This window comes from Geotrypetes seraphini, chromosome 1 (genome assembly GCF_902459505.1).
Source record: "Geotrypetes seraphini chromosome 1, aGeoSer1.1, whole genome shotgun sequence".
Classification (NCBI taxonomy): Eukaryota; Metazoa; Chordata; class Amphibia; order Gymnophiona; family Dermophiidae; genus Geotrypetes; species Geotrypetes seraphini.
In genome coordinates this window covers 308,969,200-308,990,614 of record NC_047084.1, presented here as the reverse complement: position 1 = coordinate 308,990,614, position 21,415 = coordinate 308,969,200, and the positions used below count along the sequence as shown (strand labels likewise).

The 21,415-nt window shown below is 42.6% G+C and overlaps 1 protein-coding gene across 4 annotated transcripts in view; it reads right to left on the bottom strand.

The window, feature by feature from the left end:
* The window catches only part of ALPK1 (alpha kinase 1), a 224,032-nt gene that overhangs the window by 72,645 nt on the left and 129,972 nt on the right, over window positions 1-21,415 (bottom strand). For all 4 annotated transcript variants that reach the window (XM_033955611.1, XM_033955603.1, XM_033955584.1 and 1 more), the window contains exon 3: window positions 11,498-11,652. In XM_033955611.1, the coding sequence (XP_033811502.1) occupies window positions 11,498-11,652 (155 nt within the window). The remainder of the gene's footprint in view (window positions 1-11,497; window positions 11,653-21,415) is intronic.

Here is a 21,415-nt window from a genome sequence, read left to right as displayed (position 1 = left end):
AATAATGTTATTCATTTACAGCAATAATGTTATTCATTTACAGAGACAATCCTTTTGCCAGGGACAGAATGCAGCTCTCTTGAGCCCTACATTAACCCTGAATCTGGCCTGTAGGTATCACAGTTGTGTAATGACTGAACTTTCCTCACTGGGGCTGTGAATGCTGCATCCAGAGCATCCCTGATCCTGGCCAGTCTGGGAAATAAGTTTGCCGACCTGCACAAAACAGCTTACCGCGTGTTTTTCACCTCGAGCGCCCATTTTCAAATCCAGCCATACAAATTAGCTAAAACCCCATGCAAACTAGCCAAGCAATTGATGCACTAACACCGCTTGGCTATGCACAAAAATCAAGGGTTTTAGCAATCCAAAAAAGCGACTGGTCAAGACCAGTCTCTTACTTGTCTAACCATAGATCAGCCCTTTTTTTTTTTTAATTTAATAGCCACAGATGTTGTGCATATTACATACGCACAATATTTGCCCCATTAAAAAAGCCCCCCCAGGTGATGGCCCTCCCCAACAATCCCTTGATGAACCAGCACCAGCACCAAGAACCCCCCCCTTTTCAGCAAAAATGGCAGGAGGGGTAGGGGTGGTTCATGGGGGTGGCACCTGGCGCTGGGGGGCCTCCATTGGCAGGAGGAAGTGGGCAACCCTCCTGCCAATTTTTCTCATGTGAGGGGAGTAGGCATCCCTCCTGCAGATTTTTGCTGCTGTTTGGGAGGAGGCAAGGCAGGAGGGAGTGGCCATCTCTCCTGCCAATTTTTGCTGATGCAGGGAGGGTATCAGTTTCCAGTGCTGGTTCGTCGGGGAGGGCCATCATGGGGGGGGGGTGCTTTTTTCTTTTTTTTAATGGGGCAGATATTGTGCATGCGTAATAGACACACAGCATCTATGCCTATTAAAAAAAAAAGTTTCCTGGCCTGAACAGCTGAGTGGCAGGAGGCTGCTTTGGAGCTCATATTAGTCGGTGGCAATTGTTTAAGGTGACCTATATACGAGGTCTGTTCAAAAAGTTCCAGGACTGATTTTATAAAAATTTATTAAACAATCTTACAAGTTATTCCATTGGGTGCCCCTCCCTATGTATAGACTTTTCCCAATGTCGTTTCTACTTCTGGAAACAGTCCTTAAACGCATCTTCACGAATCGCCAAATGTTGTTGCGTCGAATTTTGCTTTATGTCTTCAACGGTGTCTAACTGCTTTCCCTTCACCATGGATTTAAGTTTAGGAAACAAGAAGAAGTCAGCAGGGGCCAAGTCGGGAATTTTGATGCATCCAAAACACGTTTCATGACTCATGACAAGTTCCCTATAAGCCACTTTCAACATTTCATAAGTTTCTGTAGCAGTCTTACCCAATTTAAAACAGAACTTCACGCTGTAGCGCTGCTCATTGTGTCGCACATGATGAAAAATAGCCAATTACAAAAATACACTTTCACAAAACTGTTGTAACTTGGAGATGAAAACAGATAAACAAATGGAAAAAAGGAGGTTACTCATGAGGTTTCAAGCTACTCAAGGTCGCCTAGCACATCTCAAAAGAACTTCCCGTTGGCACACAATTCAAACTGTCCTGGAACTTTTTGAACAGACCTCGTAGAATCAGATCCTAACTACAAATTATTTAATGTCAATTATACTTGTAATTGCCATTATTGAATACTTGTAAGTCTTCAGTTATGCATTTAACTTTAGGTGCAAGTAGAAGCTCACTGAATTTCAATCTCAGTTACAGTGCCAAAACTGTCCCCAAATCCTTTTTCTGCCCACTTTTAGTTTTGACAGTAAGATTATGGCCATGGTTTCAGTTTGTCTGAAACTGTGGGCTCCTTTTACAAAGGTGCGTTAGGGCCTTAACGCGCGGAATAGCGCACGCTAGCCGCTACCACAGGCGGTAGTTTTTCAGGTAGCGCACGCTAAAAAAACGCTAGCGCAACTTTGTAAAAGGAGCCCTGTGTTTTCGGTAGATGCTGAAAATGTGTGCTTTATACTGTTTGCTTCTCTCCCTTCCTCCACTTTGAACAGGAGCTGTCTCTCCCCTGCACACCTGTAAGTGCCCCCTTTAAACCTATCTTATAATCCCTAGTGGTCTAGGGATGTAGTCAGGGCAAGTGTGAACTCCAGTGGCTCCTGCCAGCGCTGGCTCTGACTGCCATGACTTCTAGCAGCAAACTTGTGAGACTGTTGCAAGAGTTAAGGGCAGCCATTTTGAGAGTAGAGTTGGCATGGGTATAATGCGCTAAATAAAAGCTTTTGATACAAAAGTTTATTAGGAATTTAAGTCTGTAAATCTGGGATGATAAGCTCCTTAGGAATTAGCCTCTCTGTGGAGAAATTACATCAGCTGTCACTCCAAATGTGATACAAAATCATCCATTGTAAAATAACTGTAGCTTTTGTTTTTATTTGATGAGATTTATGCGTGTTCAGGCTGTTTTGCTTGGATATGGCCTTTCATTATTTAAATTATTATGGGCTCCTTTTACTAAGGTGCACTAGCATTTTTAGCGCACGCAGGATATTACCGAGTGCTACGCAGCTAGAACTAACGCCAGCTCAATGCTGGCGTTAAGGTCTAGCGCTTGCGGCAATTCAGCACACGCTATTCCACGCATTAATGCCCTAACGCACCTTAGTAAAAGGAGCCCTATATATATTCTGGCTCGGAATATATATAACTAGTCTTTAAGCCCGTTACATTAACAGGTGCTAGAATATATGTCTGTCTGTCTTTCTTTCTTTCTGTCTCTCTCTCCTGCTGTCTCTCTCTCTCTCTCCTTGGCCCCCTTTCTCTGTCTGTCTTTCTGTCCCTCTCCCTGCCTGTGTCTTTCTTCCTTTCTGTCTGTCTTCCTCCCTCCTGCTGTCTGTCTTTTATTCTTTCCCTCCATTTCCCTGTGCAGCAGCATTTCCACCCAGCTTCCCTGTGGAGCAGCAACAATTTCCCTTCCCCCCCCTACTTCCTTGTGCAGCAGCAGCGGTATTTGCCTTCCCCTCCAGGTCCCTGTGCAGCAGTAGCAGCATTCCCCCCCCTTTCCATTCTCTTACTGCAATCTGGCCTGCTCCATTCGACCCCTCCCCCGCATTCTGGCCTGCTGCAATCTGGCTGCTCCGTTCGGCTCCTCTCCCTTCCCTTCCAGCAGTCTAGCCTGATCCATGGCCCCTCCCCCCCTTCCCTTATAGCGTTCGCTGCAGGCAGGCAGGCCCAGCTTCTTCCTTGCGGCTCGCAGCTGGAGTCCTCTTCTTTGTCAGCCCCCCTTCCCTTCCTGCAGTCTTGTCTGCTTGTGCCGAATTTTTTTTTTTAAGTTTAAAGGTGCCAAGGCGGTTCGCGGCTGGAGTCCTCTTCTTTATCGCGTTCCGAAATTTTTTTAAAAAAAAGTTTACAGGTACCGCAGCAGCTCCTCTCATGATCTCCGCCAGCGTGGAACCCTTGGTGCGGCTCGTGAGATGAGGCGACGCCGCAGCTTTTAAACCCCGCAATTGGCACAGCACAGGTGCAGAATACAGTCCTGGAGACTCGCGCATGTGCACTCTGCCAACTACGGACCTACAGATCAGGGAACACGCCGGTAAGAGTGTGCATGCGCGCTTAGCATTTTATTATAGTAGATATATTCAGGCTGGTTCTGGCTGAGTGATTCTAAGAATTTCCAGGCTCTGATGGATATAATGAAGATGCAGTATTTTTATCAAATTTGTGGTGTTCAGAAGCTAGATTCTATGAGAAAGGAACCTGCAGTGATTATTTTCAAGTACTAGCATTGGTCAGCTTATAGTATTAACAGGGAAATGATTATTATAATGAAATGAAATTTATATATTAAGAAATAATTTGAGAAACGTATTGCTTTTGATTGTAATTTTTCAGAGCAATATTCTTTTGACAGGAACTTTGGGAAAATGTGTGTAAAAAAAATCACGATTATCAGCTTTTTATAAGTACCCAAACTGTGAACAAATAGCAAGAGAAAGTAGCATTGGGATGTTTCCTGTTTTGTATTTAGTTATAAAACTGATTAAAAGACAAGCAAGATATACGGCCTCTTTTATAAATCTGTGCTAGCGGCTGCGCTAACAGCCCCGAAGCCCAAAGAGATTTAAAAGGCTTCAGGGCTTTTGCCTTGTGGCTTTGTAAAAGAGGCTGATAGATTCTTACTAAAATAGGTAAGGAGTCCAGACACCAGTCTACACTGCAAACATTATACCAGCCTGATGCACATTCCAGAATAAAAAAAAGCATATTAATGTCACTGAATATGAGGACTGTATGCTCTCTGAAAGATTACAATCAAGACCAGTACATTTCTCAAATTATTTTTAATATATAAACTTCATTTCATTGTAATATCATTTCCCTACTAATACTATAAGCTGACCAATACTTGTATTTGAAAACAATCATTGCCGGTCCCTCTCTCATAGAATCTAGCTTCTGCATGCCACATTGACTCGGGAACCTAAACGTGCCAGACTTGTTGAGAAGTCCTTGTTAAAATGAATCTCCCAGTTGTCAGACTGTACTTACAGTTCCTGAGACTGGAGGCTACTGACTGCAAGCTTTAACAGTCCCTAGTGGGCCTCATTAGTTCACATTCACACAACCAATCTTTAGTTTTCGTGTTTGGCTGAAACCAGGTGATAAATTTTGGTGGCAGTTTCGGCTTTGGCTGAAACTGATAAAAAGCGGTGTCAGGTCAAAAGCGCGCCGGGACAAAGGCGCGCCCACACAAATGAGCGCAGCGCGCACCGCCGTACCGCTCTAAATTACTGTTTTTAGTGCTCCGACGGGGGGGGGGGGGCATAGTAGACATCGCACCGCGTTGTGGGGGGTTGTAACCCCCCACATTTTACTGAAAACTTCTCTTTTTCCCTGTTTTTAGGGAAAAGTTCAGTTTACAGTAAAATGTGCAGTGTTACAACCCCCCAAACCCCCCATAACGCCGGCGCGATGTCTATTAAGTAAACTGGGGGGTTCCCCAACAAAAACCCCCGTCGGAGCCCCTAAAAACTGTAATTTAGAGCGGCGCGGCGGCGCGCGCTGTGCTCAATTATTGGCGCGTGCTTTTGTCTTTTGCGCCGTTGTCTATAAACCATAAAAAGCAGTTTTGGTCGGCCTCTAGCCACAAGCACATATGCTAGCTCAATGGCAGCTGTAAATGCACACAACTAACTGGTGTCAGTCAGGCACATAATTGACAATATTCTATAACTATAGTGCATAATTGGGAATTAGTACATCTATTTATGCAGACGACATTCTATTGGCCTACAAATTATCTCCTTTAACATTAGATTTAGGTCCACTTTTAGACGGTTTAAAAAAAGATAGAAGAATGGTTGGGAGAACATAAATTAGTATTAAATATGTCAAAAAAAAAGTAGCATGCTGTATCTCAGGAGATAAGGCATTGCCTCAATTAGACTTCTCATTAGATAATTACTGTATAAAGATGGTAAATAGCTTTAAGTATTTGGAAATTATAATTGATTGTCATTTGAATTTTGAAGAACAGGCCTCGTCCGTAGTTGCTAAAAGATTTGGGGCGTTAAGACACAGTAGAGCTATTTGAGATTTTCTGGATGAGAAATCGTTACATACCTTAATTCATGCTTTTGTACTATCTAAATTGGATTACGGCAATTTAGTATATGCAGGAATAACAGCAGGTCAATTAAAGCGCTTACAAACAGTAGAAAATGCTGCAATTTGGTTGTTAGGCCATGCACATATTTGTGATCATGTGACTCCTTTGTATTTGAAATTCCACTGGTTACCATTGGAATTTAGGATCAAATTTAAGATTTTGATATTAGCATATAGAGTATTATTTGAGTTACAACCATTATATCTTTCTAACTTAGGCCTTCTTTTATGAAACTGCAATAGCAGTTTCTAGCACGGGAAGCCGCGCTGAATGGCCCGCACTGCTCCGATACTCATTGAATTCCTGTGAGCATTAGGAGCAGTACATGCCATTCAGTGTGGCTCCCCACGCTAGAAACTACTAGCACAGTTTCGTAAAAGAGGGAGTTATTTTTATTCTATGCACCTAGGCGATTATTAAGATCACTGAACGATAACAGAGTAGTTATACCTCATATTCTAAACACTCATCTTGCCTCAACCAGAAATTGTGCATTTTTTTTAAATTTAGTTCCAATTTTAATAATAATAATAATAACTTTATTTTTCTATACTGCAAAGACAAACTGACTTCTAGGCGGTATGGAATAGTTTGCCTGTAGAACTGAGAAATGAAGAATCTTTCCAAAATTGTAAAAGACATTTAAAGGCACACTTTTTTCAACTGGCCTTTTTAAACTCATGGGATATGAACTCGGGACTTCAAGCTGCATTTATATATTCTTATATTTTTTATTTTCATTAATTAATTTTTTATTTTATTAATTTAGATTGTTATATAATATTATATATTAGAAATGTTTCTTTTTTCTTCTTTTCTATTTAAATGGAGTTCATTTCATAATTTTGATTGAATTGTAAAACGTTTTGATCCTTTTTTGGCTGTATATGCGGCATATAAAGATTTTAATAAACATAAGGTATTATTTGGCCATCAGCCTTTATCCTGGCATAGGAGATATTCAGTCCAGGACCCAGATAAGTATGTAAAGTCAGAGCAGCCTTTTTGCTCTCCTAGCTTTATCTGGACAGTCACCCAGTTAGCAGATTGAAAATCGCCACTAACCCAGAATGTAGAAACCACCCAGGCTCTGCCCTGGCACTACTGGGATAGTGCCTGGCAGTCTGTCCAGATTTTTAGCTGCTGAAAATCTGAGCATGGACCCAGTGATTGGACCTTATCTGGGTGGAGCTGTTCTTACCTGCATTAGCCCTGCTGAATAGCGACCCTTTATTTTTCTTAATGATGTAGCATGCTTTTAATCCCATTGTGAAAAAATGTGAACTCTAAAGTCCTGATTCTATAAAATGTGCCTAACTTAATTATTTTTTTTTTTAAATGGGCTTAACTGGCTCTGAAAATTGAAAGCACCATTAAAAAAACAATTCAAAAATGATAAAAAAATTAATTATCCAGTAGGTGCCTACCTTATTAGGTGCTTACACCTTCAATGTAGGCATCTACACCAAGGCACCTTCCAGTACCTACCAGCAAGTAAGCGTGCTTAGAGGCAGAGTTTTGGCATGGATTCAGGTAGGCACCTACCTTAGGCGCAGATATATTAAGCCAAGAAATCCCTAACTTAATATACCAGCACCTAATTTATTGGTGCCTACCGGCACCGAAGTTGATTTAGACACCACTAAGCGCAATTCTCCAAATGGCACTTAACTTTTTTGACTTGCAGAAGGTGCTGTTTTCATAGGTGCCTACTGAGTTAGGCACCATTTATAGAATCTGGCCCTAAATACCTTTTTAAATTAAATGTAATTCATTAAAAAGCATTTTGATATGGAACTGGCCCACTTCTAATCGTTCCACCTATATCCATCTCTGTAGTAACCTCCCTTTAGACAGGTCTCTTTCTTCTTCCAGCATTACTGATGTCTCGCTGCCACCATGGGCTGTACCCTTCTTTTTCTGCAGTTCAGACAGCTGTTGAGTAATTGCCTTACACTTGACTTGCTGTTGGCTGGAAACTGTGCTTTCACATCCTATCCTCCCTGAACATGCTGCGTATCACTATCCACTTGTTCGCTCTTCCCTATCATTTCAACGTTCCTTTGGAAACGTAGTCATCGGGGACTAATCATTGCTATTCTAAAGCGTAACTAAGATATTCTTGCTGAACTTAATTTTTCCTAAGTTGAGAGCTTCCACCTTCAGAAAAAAAAAATTTTAAAAGGAAGAGAGAGGGATGTAAAATCGAGAGACAATTGTTGATTTCACGGGGGAGTGGAACTGTTTGTTTTGTAAAGAGAAAATGAAGCTCACTTTTACAACTAGTTTTTCTGTAAACCACCAATAAGGACAAAAGGGAAAACAGTCTATTTCACACAGTTCATTTGGCCACAAGACATGAAGGCTCCGAGATGGTTTTCCTTACACGGCAGACTTTTGTTGTGATCCAGAAGAAGCACAAACCAAAATAACATAGTTGGATAATCAAATACCCTCATCAACCCCCTCTTTTACAAAAGCCAGCAGCGCGGGCCGGCATAGTAAATGCTTCGATGCCTGTAGGAATTGCATGGGCGTCAGAACATTTGCCGGTCCGCACTCAGCTGAATGGCTTTGTAAAAGAGGGCCTAAATTATCACCTAGAAATATACCTAAAGACATACTATACCATGCAGCACAATTTCATGAACTAATTTTCTGCGTATTTAACATTCTTATAGTAATAGTTTAAAATCAATAGGGAATGACTGCACCAATTAAGGATTAATATATCTTTCAGATTTCCAAACTGTTACCAAACATTTTCATTTGAAAACCTTGGTTAACATTATTAGTAAAAGTTTGCTAACCTACATGAAGAAAAATTATAATTATTTACTAGTTTTCAAGTTTTAGCTATTCACATGAAATTCAAATGAAATGAAATTCCTCTTTTCCTATCCTGAATTATAAATAAGATAGCAGCATCTTCTCATAAACCCAAAGTATCTTGAATAAAAAAAGAGAGAAAAATTGCTTTCACTGGATAATAAAAATGATGTGGGTCATAGGGTCAGCATTTCTTCAGTGAAACAGAAAAGAACAAGGTTTCTCCTCCTGTCCTACCCCTGCCTCATCAACACACACAGTATAATAGCTCTGGAATATAAATTACTGCCACAGATTAAATAATACTTCAAAGCACAAGTGGGGGTGAGAGGAGGGGGACCACTGTTTCCAAAGTATGTTTGCAGGCATTAAAAAGAGGATGGTAACCCATGGACTTGGGGGTATTGGTGAATGGTCTAAAGCAAGCATGAGGCAGGGATTTTAGGTCCCCATAGCCTGTGACCTGGTGCTGTGCTTTGTTTCCCTGAGGCAGCTGCAGTTATCAACAGATGTTTCGGCAATAAATAATTGGTATCATCGTGGAAAGGGCTCATCTACCTGTGGAGAGGACATAATACTGAAAACGCGGTCAGACTATTACAGCCACATTAATCTCCCATCTATCCAGGTTTCTCAGGGAGCTTACTGCAGGTGTTTCTTCTGGGAGAAACCAGACAAGAGAGCTCTGAAGTTAAGCAAGCTTTGTGTGGATCACAGGGGTCATACTCTACCATAAATTTCTGTCCAAGGTCACACACAAAAAGAAGCCCACAAAGCAAACAAAAGTAAACAATCAGCTCCCAGCTACAATAAGCCCATCAGCATAGGAGACATGTTGCACGCCTCTGCAGACTTTACGATGATTTGGTTATCGACATCAGCTTCTCACCAATAAGTGCACCTGAGGTGAGGGATTGTTCCAGCTCATGTCTGTTAGAGTTCTCATGCAAGAACACTTTACAAAGAAGAGACAATGGAATGAGTACATGGTGTCATCCTTCCCTCAAGCATCAATACGAGGAAGATTTCATCAGTTCTTTTTAATCCAAATAATTCTGGCTTTAAAAAATCTGGGAATTCATTATTAATGCTATCTTATACTTTTGATAATGGCAATAAAAAATTCTTATTGTTCTATATCTACAGCATACTTAACAATTTTTCATGGCCATGATCCCATTCAATTGGTCACAGAAAGCATGCAGTCCCCCAGCAGTGAAAGTCAATGATGGTCCTTTAGAAGGCCTGCCCAGATCTTGATCCCCCCCAAATGAGTTTCACAGTCCCATGGGGTCACAATCCACAACTTTGGAAGCTTTGATTTACAGTATTGCCCACTTCCTGAATGGCTGAAAATACTTATATGTTCAGCATCGAATCTCATTCTGGTATTGGCAGCAATTCACACACGCTGCCTGCTGTTGATTCGGAAGTCTCTTCAAGGCAGAGGGAAGACTTCCAGGTTAGTGGCAGGCAGCATGTGAGAGTCACTGCCGATACCGCGACTCGAAGAAGCAAGCCTTGGAATATAGGGAGGGAGTTGAAGGATATCTGATGGCACAGGGGAAGGAGAGGAGAGGGTGAGAAGAAGGAAAGATGGGGGAGTAGAAGGAGACATGCATGGTGAGGGGAGAAGATGAAATTGCAAATAATGAAGCAGAGGAAGGAAAAGATGGTGCATGGAAGGTGATAGAGAGATTTGACACGGGGCACAAGGAAGGGAGAGAGAGATGTTGGACATGGCGGTAGAGGAGAGAGAGAGATACACAGGAGGTGGAAGAAGAGAAGGAGGGAGATGTTGGATCCAGGAGCAGAATGAAGTGATGGAGAGATGCACAGAAATCTGCCAGGAGTAAACAAAGAGGTAGAAAGGGGCGAGAGGATATGGTGGTGGAGAGGGAACAGAGGGACAGATTGAAGGGGATGCAAGGGGAAGGAATGTTGAACATAGTGATGGAGGGAGAGATGTGGCATGGTGCTGGAGAGGGGTGATAGGAGAAATGGGCATGGGGCTAGTGGGCACATGATCTGGGGGATGAGAGAGGGAGAAATGTTGGATGTGACAGTAAAGGGGGAGGGCTTGGTATTCTTTTAGCAAGGGGGCTTAAAGTGGATGTTAAAAGAGTAAACAGGGATCCCCAGGGCAGGTATTTGATTTTAGTGTTACTACTGGATGGTGACCTCTATCCCTTTTTAATGTGTATGTTCCCAATGAGATGAAAACAACAAGACTGTGGATGAAAATGTTCCAAATGATGATTTATTGGTAAAGCTCCTCAATAAAAACATATATAAATATATGATAGTCCACATGTGTTGATCCTAACAAACCCAACATGGTCCTAAAAATGTATTAAAATATATTAATATTGATCTGTGAAAAGAGCTGCTGTGAAATAGTGAAGTGAAATAGAAAAAGGAGGCCACTAAACAAATTGGATAAGTGGCTGGAGATTATGTAAAGCTGACGTGGTGCAGTAATATACTTGCTATTTATACGTTCCCAATGAGGCATAGGGGGAAATTATATGGGATTTGGCACCCAAGATCTTGGACCAAAAAGAGGGTTCATTGAATTTTGGAGGGGATTTTAATTTGATTATGATTACCTCAATTTTTTGAAATGAAGAGATATTGGCATGCAGCCCTATACTTATTTTGTCAGAGGCTTTACATTTTGGCAGAGCCTCTTGTAAAATACTGTGAGAAGTCTGCAAGTCCCAGTCTTGACATCTGAATTCCTCTCACCATACACCCTTTGAATCTCAGCTTCATATAATTTTCTGTTCTGGACACTCTCAGGCAATTAGAAGGCAGCTGGACTCAAAGAGTTCTCTGGTCTTCTTTCAGTTTAACAGACTATGTAAACATATAGTAATATGTACAAGAAAGGATACCAAGAGCTCTGCAGGGGATTTCCAGTGAAGAAATGGGCAAACACTGGAAGGTTACTTTGCAGGAAGACTGGGAGGTGGGGGGGTGATAAGTTTTAAGAACAGGAGAGTTGGTTTCATACCAGCAATTCATGCAGTTTTGCACTGATCATATCTTGCAGGTTTGTTTTGTCTTCTGGGCCTACGGCTTGTTTGTATTGCCACTTCTCCGGCACAAAGGGCCACTTCATTTCCTTCGCCTCCTGGATCAAGGTCCTTAAATTGTCAGGGAGTGAATCTGAAAAGGTCAAAGTGCATGTAAGGAAACCTCAGACAAATACAAAGACAATTCATCTACTAATGTTATGATGTAGCACCTAACTTGCAAGCCCCCACACCCTTGGGAAAGCACTACAAACCATTGATTCTTGCCAAGAAAATAATAATGAGAATCTATCTATCATCAGATGCCCTGGTTTGCTCTGCCCTGCAGGTAAATTGGGGCAGTCAGCCATTAAAAATCCCTTTGTGAGGAAATAAACCACTCTGCTGTCTACCTATGCATGATAAACCAAAGGTATGAAGGCAACTCTCTTTTTCTTAAGATTTGATTTTAGGGGTGGGGTTATTTTATTTTTTTTTTTTTGCTTTCTGTTTTTCACAAGATAAGAACCAGACCAAAGCTTTCATTCTGAAAATTGTGACCTATCACTGGTCAAACTGTACTATTCACTTATTTATTTAATTCGTTTTCTATCTCGTTGTCCCCAAAGAGCTCAGGTTAAACATACATAATTTCAGTACAAGATTCCAATACAAGTTTTGTCCTAACTTGGCACATACTAGGTGCCTGATATTAATATACATAATATACAGTTTACCGGTTACAATTTGCCATAGTTATCCTTACAGTACAAGTTATACTAATACTAGAAGGTGTATCTTCCAAAGGGTGCCAAATCAACAAAATGTTATACTACCCTTTTAAGAAAGTACACGACACGCTCATTTCCAAACAGGAGGTACTCACATACATTATTCTGCTTGCTTGAACATCACTGAAAATCAGGTTGATTAATGTGGTCAAAAGTGCATTCATCTACATTGTAAAGGAAAAGCCAGGTCTACTATGGCTATGCACTAGGAATAAAACTGGGTAGAACAGATGGGCCTTTCAGTCCCTTTCTGCCATCATTTTCTCAGTTTCTACTTGAAATGTGACGAGGAAATAGTATTTCACTGAGAGGGTAGTAGCTTCCTGAAATAACCTTCATGTTGAGGAGGTAGAAACCAAATTAGGACAAAATGCAAGCATGCTCAAGACAGACAGAGAGGGAAGCAGCAAAACCAGAATGAAAGAAATGGTGGTGGATCTGGATGTTAAGTTACACATGGAAACAAAGGGTCAAAATACAGAGATGAAAAATCTAACATGAAATAGTATCCTACACATAGGGCTCCTTTTACAAAGGCACGTTTGGACCTTAACGCGTGGAATAGCGTGCGCTAAAATGCCGCACGCGCTAGCCGCTACCGCCTCCTTTTGAGCTATAGCGCGTGCTAATCTGGTGCATGCGCTAAAAACACTAGCGCACCTTCGTAAAAAGGAGCCCATAGTCAAACTTGAATGACTGACAGCTAACAGACACAAATAAAAGCAGCTGAGCCAATAGACCAAACCCAGGACAACCTCACTGAACACACAAATTGCCCCACAAATTCAAAACGAGTTAATAAAAAATGAATATCATCATAATAATAATAATTAAATATAATATGTGACAAATACCTTCAGTGTAAACCACTTGAAGTTTACTGCTGAATGGAGTGACTTCTACTATCAGCGTGCTAAACGGACTGGGAAATCAAGCTAAGTGCTTTTTCCTAACTAATCATTATCATCTTGGAGGAGACTGTGGTCGCTCTCGCTCACCTCTCTGTGAAAGTAATTTTTTCACTTAATTGCTCCAGAAATTGATTATATATATTGATAAAAAGTGTTAATTTTCACTGTTAAATTTCACTGTATTAATGCACACATACGTGTACCCTATGATGGTTTACGGCAGTCAAGTGAGTTAATGGACCCACTGATTGAGCCTTTCAGTTAAGCGTTTGAGTTAGAGAGCTGCACGGGAACGGGGACGACGGGAATCCCGCGGGACCCGCGGGCATCCCGCGGGTTCCCCCTTTGGGTCACGGGGATCCCGTGGGGACGCCCCCTAGGGTCGCGGGGATCCCGTGGGGACGCCCCCTAGGGTCGCGGGGATCCCGTGGGGACGCCTCCGAGGGTCGCGGGGTTCCTGCGGGACTGGATGTACTCAGTCGCGCGGCTCTTCTCCCTACCTTCTCTGCTTGCAGCACAGAGCCGAACGGAAGTCTTCCCGACGTCAGCGCTGACGTCGGAGGGAGGGAGGGCTTAAACAAAGCCCTCCCTCCCTCCGACGTCAGCGCTGACGTCGGGAAGACTTCCGTTTGGCTCTGTGCTGCAGGCAGTGCAGGTAAGGAGGAGAGTAGCCTCGCGGTTCGAGTGGCTACCAAGGGAGGGGGCGGTCCGCCCCGCCACACCCCGCCCCGGTTGCAACACAGCCGGCCAGGTCCCCTTACTTTTGTGGCACTTCCCCGACCGACCGACAACAGCCCCGGTCCGACAATCCTCCCTGCCCTGTAGCCGCGAATCTAAATTATCTTCTTACAGCAGCTGTAATAAGGTAATTTAGATTCGCAGTTAAGGGCAGGGAGGTTTGTCGGACCGGGGCTGTTGTCAGTCGGTCGGGGAAGTGCCACAAAAGTAAGGAGACCTGGCCGGCTGTACTGCACCCGGGGCGGTAGAGAAGGAGTGGGGAGAAGGATGCTGAAAGGCCATGGGGAAGACGGGAGGAGGGGGGGAAGGACTCTGAAAGCACTTGAAGACAGAGGAGGGAGAAGGACGCTGAAAGCACATGGGGAATACAAAGGGGTGGAGAAGGACGCTGAAAGGCCATGGGAAGGGCGGGGGGGGAAGGATTCTGAAAGCACTTGTGGAAGACAGAGGGGGGAGAAGGATGCTGAAAGCACATGGGAAGACAAAGGGGTGGAGAAGGACGCTGAAAGGACATGGGGAAGACAAAGGGGTGGAGAAGGACGCTGAAAGGACATGGGAAGGGCGGGGGGGGAAGGACTCTGAAAGCACTTGTGGAAGACAGAGGGGGGAGAAGGATGCTGAAAGCACATGGGGAAGACAAAGGGGTGGAGAAGGATGCTGAAAGCACATGGGGAAGACAAAGGGGTGGAGAAGGACGCTGAAAGGACATGGGGAAGACGGGGGGGTGGAGAAGGACGCTGAAACATGGGGAAGACAGAGAGGGAGAAGGACGATGAAAGGACATGGGGAAGCAGAGGGGGGAGAAGGACACTGAAAGCACATGTGGAAGACAGAGGGGGGAGAAGGACGCTGACAGGACATGGGGAAGATGGGGGGGAGAAGGACGCTGAAAGGAAATGGGGAAGAGAGAGTAGGGAGAAGACAATGGCAGGGAAGAAGACAGATGCCAGACTATGGGGGAGCGGAGAGAAGAAGATGGGTGCCAGACCAATTTGGAAGGGGGAAGAAAGGGAGAGGCACAGTAACAGAGCAAATGGAAGATGCAGAAGGAAGAGAGACAGTGGATGGAAGGAATTGAATGAGAACATGAGGAAAGCAGAAACCAGGCAACAAAGGTAGGAAAAGAATTATATTTCTTTTTTTTTATTTTGCTTCAGGATAAAGTAGTATATTAGTTGTGTTGATAAAAATTTATAAACATTAGAGGCTCTGGTAGAAACCCATTTGCAAAGTATGTATTCTTCCCAATTAATATTTTCAAATTAATAAAGTCTTTTTGCTTATTTGTAAATGGGTTTCTACCAGAGCCTTTAATTCAGTAGCATAATTAAATGAAATAACTATTTCTGAAGTTTATATGGACGGGCGGGGACGGAGGGGATTCCTCGCGGGGACGGGTGGGGACGGAGGGGATTCTTCGCGGGGACGGGTGGGGACGGAGGGATTCCTCACGGGGACGGGTGGGATTCCTCACGGGGACGGGTGGGGACGGGTGGGACTTTGGCGGGGACGGGTGGGGACGGGTGGGATTTCTGTCCCCGCGCAACTCTCTAGTTTGAGTAGTAACTTTGGTTTCCGTCTTCCTTAGCTTACCTCCTCACACTGAGGGTATTTCGGGAAAAATACTATTTTGTTTGCCTACCAAAACATTGGCTTTCTTTTGGAAACTATTTATCTGAACTCCTTGAGATTTAAATTTGGTTTTAAATACCAGGAATTCTTTTTCTTCATCAACTTTAAGTTCAGATTCCCCTGGATTAGTCAACCTAGACAATGCATCTGCATTTCTATTTGTTTTGCCAGATTTATATATAACTTTAAAATCTAGTTCTGCTAACTGGGCTAGCCAATGTTGTTCCACAGCCTGAATTCAGGCTATTTGTATATATTTCAATGGATTATGATCTATGTGAACAATAAATTCCTTATACGTTAAATATTCTCAGAATTTTTCCGTTGCAGCCCATTTTAATGCTAGAAGTTCTAGTTTGAATGCACTATAGTTTTTGTCATTGCGCTCTGACTTTCTCAAACTACGACTGGCATAAGCGATAACTTTTTCAATGCCAAACTGTACTTGACCAAGAACAGCCCCTAATCCTTTGTTACTGGCATTGGTTGTTAAAATAAAGGAGCATTAAACATAGGAAAAGCCAATACTGGTGCTATTCTTAAACTTCTCTTCAAAGTTTCAAAAGCTGTTTGACATTCTTTGCTCCACATAAAAGGTAACTCTTTTTTGGTTTTCTTAGGCTTTCCTGTAAGTCGATGTAAAGATATAGCTATGTGAGCAAACTTAGCAACGAATCACCGATAAAAACTGGCAAATCCTAAAAAACTACACAACTCTTTGCAATTTGTGGGAAGTTTCCATTGGCTCACAATTCTCGTTTTCTCAGGATTCGCTAATATTCATTTTTCAGAAACAATATAACCTAAAAAGTGTACTATCTGGAAGACTAATTTACATTTAGTAGGTTTTAATTTCAAGCCACACTGGTGCAAATGGGTAAAGACTAGTTCTAGATGTTCGAAAGTGGATGAATATAAATATGGAGGGGCATAATAAAAAAAACTTCTAAGTCCCTTTTGGCCTAGGCCCTAAACGCTGAAAGTAGAAGCAGGGAAAATGTCCATAAGGAGGTTTTTTTTTATATAATGGCCTGCCTCTATGTTCAGCTGTTTAAACATCCAGACCACCACTACGTCTACACTAATAACATATAATCAACCAAAAAATAGCCTTAAGTCCCAAACACCCAACACAAGAGCTTTTAGGCGAAGGAGGAGCCAGTCCTTCGCCCAAAAGTTGGATCCTGTAACCAGTGTCTGTCAAAAAGAACACCGGTTACAGAATCCATCCCTCCCCAACAACGATCGCGGAAGGATAGAAAACCAATTTCTCCTGCCCTGATCTACCCCCCCTCGATCGGATCAGGGAGGAGGGAACCCAGGCCCTCCTGCACCAGCGACCCCCTACCCCCCACCCCCACTAAGATACGGGCAGGAGGGATCCCAAGCCCTCATGCCCTGAATCAGCTCCCCCACGACCGCCCCCCCAACCCCTGATCGGCCCACTGACTCAACACCCCCCGCTGATCCCGTGACTCCACCCCGACACCCCCCTTTACCTTAAAAAAAGTTGGACGGACGGGTCCCAAGCCCATCCTGTGGGTAGGGCTTGAGGCGCATGGGTCAATATGGCCCTAAGGCCTGCCATTCTGAAATCTTGTCTTTTTCACTCAAGCAGGCGATGTGTCCAGGTTCTTGACACGTGTAACAGATGACATCACCTCCACCACCACTTCTTCCAGAAAATCTTCTCTGTTCCTCCAGGTCTTTGGCTTACTTGTTCTACATTATTTACAGGTGTCCCTTCTGAAAACCCAACATTTTTAAAATTTTTCTGAAAGGATCTATTTTCACCATTTCTTTGTAACTCTTCAGTATGATTTTTCTCCAATTGCCCAACTCTTCTCAAAAGAACTTTCATGACATCATCATCGCTATAAATTGGACTCTGTTCTGGAAAATTTACATTTTTCTTTGGTTCAGGACAGCTTCTCTTTAAGATCCTAGGTGAATTTACTTCTGATGAAGCACCTGTATGTTTTTCTTTTTCTGCCCACCGGATAGCAATTTGCGTTAGATCCTCAAATGTCAGCCTAGGATCGTCTTCAAATTTGCTATCCACTATTTTGCAGATAAAATCATCTCTCAAGCCTAAAATAAACTGTTCCTTCAAAGTGTCTACAGTATTTCCAATTTTATCAGGATCTCTGTTGGTTACAGAACACAGCTTTTCTTGAAATTGAAGGACAAAATCACAGATTGTCTCACCAGCTTTTTGTTTCTGGGCATAAATTTCTCTCACCCTAACTCCCAAAGGCACTTTATCTCCATACACTCTTTCTAATACATCAAAGAGTTTGTCCACTGATGCTCCTCTCCTTCGCAAAGCCTCCTTGATTGTTTCTTTTGCTTGTCCTTTTATATGATCTTTTACTGAATCTAGTTGATATTCGATAGGTGTTCTCAGGATTCTTAAAGCTGACTGGGTGTTTTCAATCCACTCCTCCACACAGATGTCATCTGGTCTAGATGGGAAACCATAAAAATCTGGAATTGTCTTATTCGTTGGAACCACAATTGTATTCACTATCGTCTGTAGCAAAGGTTGAGGTACTTGCAGATGAGCTAACCATTCCACTAAAGACTTTAATTCTTCAACTTGCTGTTCTAATTCAGCCACTCTTCCTTCTGAAATGGTTCATCTATACACTCTCAATGTTCACTGGGTCTAATCAGAAGGTAAGAATCTTCACCCTAAATGGTACTGTTTTCAACTGATTCACTTAAAAAACTTTCACAGTAATATCAACAATGCAAAATCAAAATAACATTTGACACATCATACTTAACATTAGCACAGGTTCTTTTCAGAACTTTGGAATTCTACAATAGTACAAATTCCAAAATCCTGCCGACTACGCCAATTATGTAACCCCTCCCTCTTTGAGTGACAATTCTCACTGACTTCACCTTCTGTAGTCAGGCCACTCTAAAAGTCAAAGTGAGAAATTATCATCAAAAGAGGTAAAAGTTAGCATAAAAATAATACTTCACCCTAAATAAAATGTACTGGATGAACAATAAATGAAACTTTTGAAACAAACACTGATTTTAAAAGTATTTGTAAGTTTATTTATACAAATTTAAAGAAAACTAAACTGTCTATAGAAAGTCTCACAAGATCCAAGTGTACTTCCAAATTTAGATACTTGTTTGAACCTGTACAGGTAAGTATGTAGTTCTTCTCCTGTCTCCTTCTTCTGCAGGGCCGTTGGGTACCAGTGCTCTTCTTTACAGAAGATTCAGCTCCAAGGAACGGTGTACCTATTCCCTACACTGAATACTAACTACCCAATAAAAAAATGATAATTGAACTCACCCTATACTCCCACCCACAATAAATTATATTTTAATAATTATAACACAAAACTCAATTGAATGTCACCAAGGTTAAAATTAGTAAATAGCAAATAAATGTTTCAGATTACCTCCTTTAACAAAACAAAGCACTCCAAAAAAGATATTTTGTTCTAATCAAAACCAAATTATTACTTTCCTTAAAATAATTCAAATTTTACCACCAGAAATCCAGACAACTTCTAACACACAGTCTTTCAGAAAAAACCCCGGATCTTTTCCAGATAAGCCCCGCCAAAAAGTTAACCCCCGCCACACAAAAAAAATTATAAAAAAGAGGCGTGATCTGTAGAAAGTAAAGTGGGGGAGTTCCCCCCCCCCCCCCGTCGGAGCCCTTAAAAAAAATGGTCGACAGTTTATCCTATTTTTTGATAATGTTAAGTTTCATATTCTCTTTTTTATAATCTTTTTTGGGTGCTCCGACGGGGGTGTGTGTGTGGGGGGAACCCCCCCACTTTACTTTATACACATTGCGCCGCATTGTGGGGCCGTTGTGCTGAGAACTTCACTGGTTAAAGGTTGCGTGCGCTGGCAAAAGGTGGCGGGGCTTAACTTTCGGCGCGTCCACTTTTTCCATTAGTGGCGGAGCTTATCTGGAAAAGATCCAAAAAAAACCCCAAACTGTCACTGTGACCGTTTAGAACACCGCATCGCTGCACGTGGAACTCTAACCTGGTGCAGAAGTCAGCAGCTAAAAATTCCAAGCTCTACCAGATAAAAATACAAAATAAAACCAGCAGCAGTAATAAAAAGTAATAAACCATCAAAACCTTACCTTACAGCAGTGCTGCCCAAGACCGGCCCTCGAGATCTACTGGCAGGCCAGGTTTTCAGGATATCCACAATGAATATGCATGAGAGAGATTTGCCTGCACTGCCTTCTTGGTATGCAAATCTCTATCATGCATGTTCATTGTAGATATCCTGAAAACCTGGCCTGCCAGTAGATTTCGAGGACCGGACATGGGCAGCCCTGCCTTACAGTATCTTGAAAACTTTCCAAAACCTTTAAAATGCCTTTTTCTTCCTGCCTGCAGCAGACTCCGACCATCAGCTCACTCAGGGACACCGTTGCTATAACAACAATCCGATGCCTGCCCAGCACCCTTGTGCTGGCAGTACATGCACCGAAATTCAAAAATATAAAAAAACAGCCTGCGTTTTAAATCTTCGGAAAAGGGTCTCCAGAGCCTTTCCTCATCTTCTCCGGTCCTCCCCCTCTTTATCGGCGCTTGCCAGCACCCAAAAAACTTTTCTTTGGGCCTTCTAGGCCCAAACTGGTAGAACAAATGCTTCCACACATGCACACTGACATCATCGCGCATCTTAGCTGCAAACCTACCACTGATGTGCACGGACGCGGCCAGCACATGCGACCTCTGGTGCTTCTGGCGCCACTTTACTCTGCCCCTCGGCAACAAGCAAGTCGCGGCAGACAGAAAGCTCTGCCGTGACCCAAAATTCATGCAGCCCGATAACATCGGCTGCCTGTGGGCCCTGATTTGGCCATGATCAACTCCGGCTCTCTGCTCCTGCAGCTCAGGAGAGCTGTGAATATGCACATGATCTGGCACAAATGCCAGATTAAAAGGTACAATTATTTTTTTATATTCATTTATTTTATAACCTTGGTTACACTTACATAGAGTGTTATCTTTGCAGAATATCATTTAGTACTAACTGCTAGCACTTATGCAGGTATGCGCCAGTATTCTAGACATTTACACACTTTTAGGGGAATTCCATATAAATACCACCATACATTAGCATGCTTTTCCACATTGAAGTAGCGCCTAACACAGTGTTTTGCAAACTTTCTTAGCTCTAACACACTAAACGTTTTTCACAGCACATTATAATTGAAATTATACCTCTGTAAATGTTCGCTGGCATGAGCAGCGTCTTCTACCTGCAGCTCGCACCACCTTCAGATTTCTTCTGATGTCACGTCCTGGTCCTGTGACAGGAAGTGACATCAGAAGGGAGCCGAGGCTGGGCGAGCAGCAGGTGGAAGATGCTGCTCACGCTAGCAAACATTTACAGAGGTACACGGGGACGGAGAGGAGAGGTGCCGGCAGTAATAGACTCTTGCGTATACGACGTACATGTCAGTGTATATTAATTTTATGAATTATTTCTTATGAAGGGAATTTTAAAAATAAATTCTGGAATCTCTCACGGCATACCCGGAATCTCTTCGTGGCACATCATTGTGCCACTGCACACAGTTTGCCAGATACTGGCCTAACAGATACAAGACACCAAACTGGAGCAGAAATAGCAGATCCATATGAAAACACACATGATAATATGTAGAATAGTGCATTAAGCATGTCCATGTGAAGCTACAAAGGGGGCATGGCCATGGGATGAGCATGGATGTATCAGGGGTGTTCCCTTTAAGTGCACATAGTGTTACTGAATAATGCAGATCCCCACGCAACTTGCACACAAGGATTTATACCTGGTTTCAAGTTGGTATAACTTT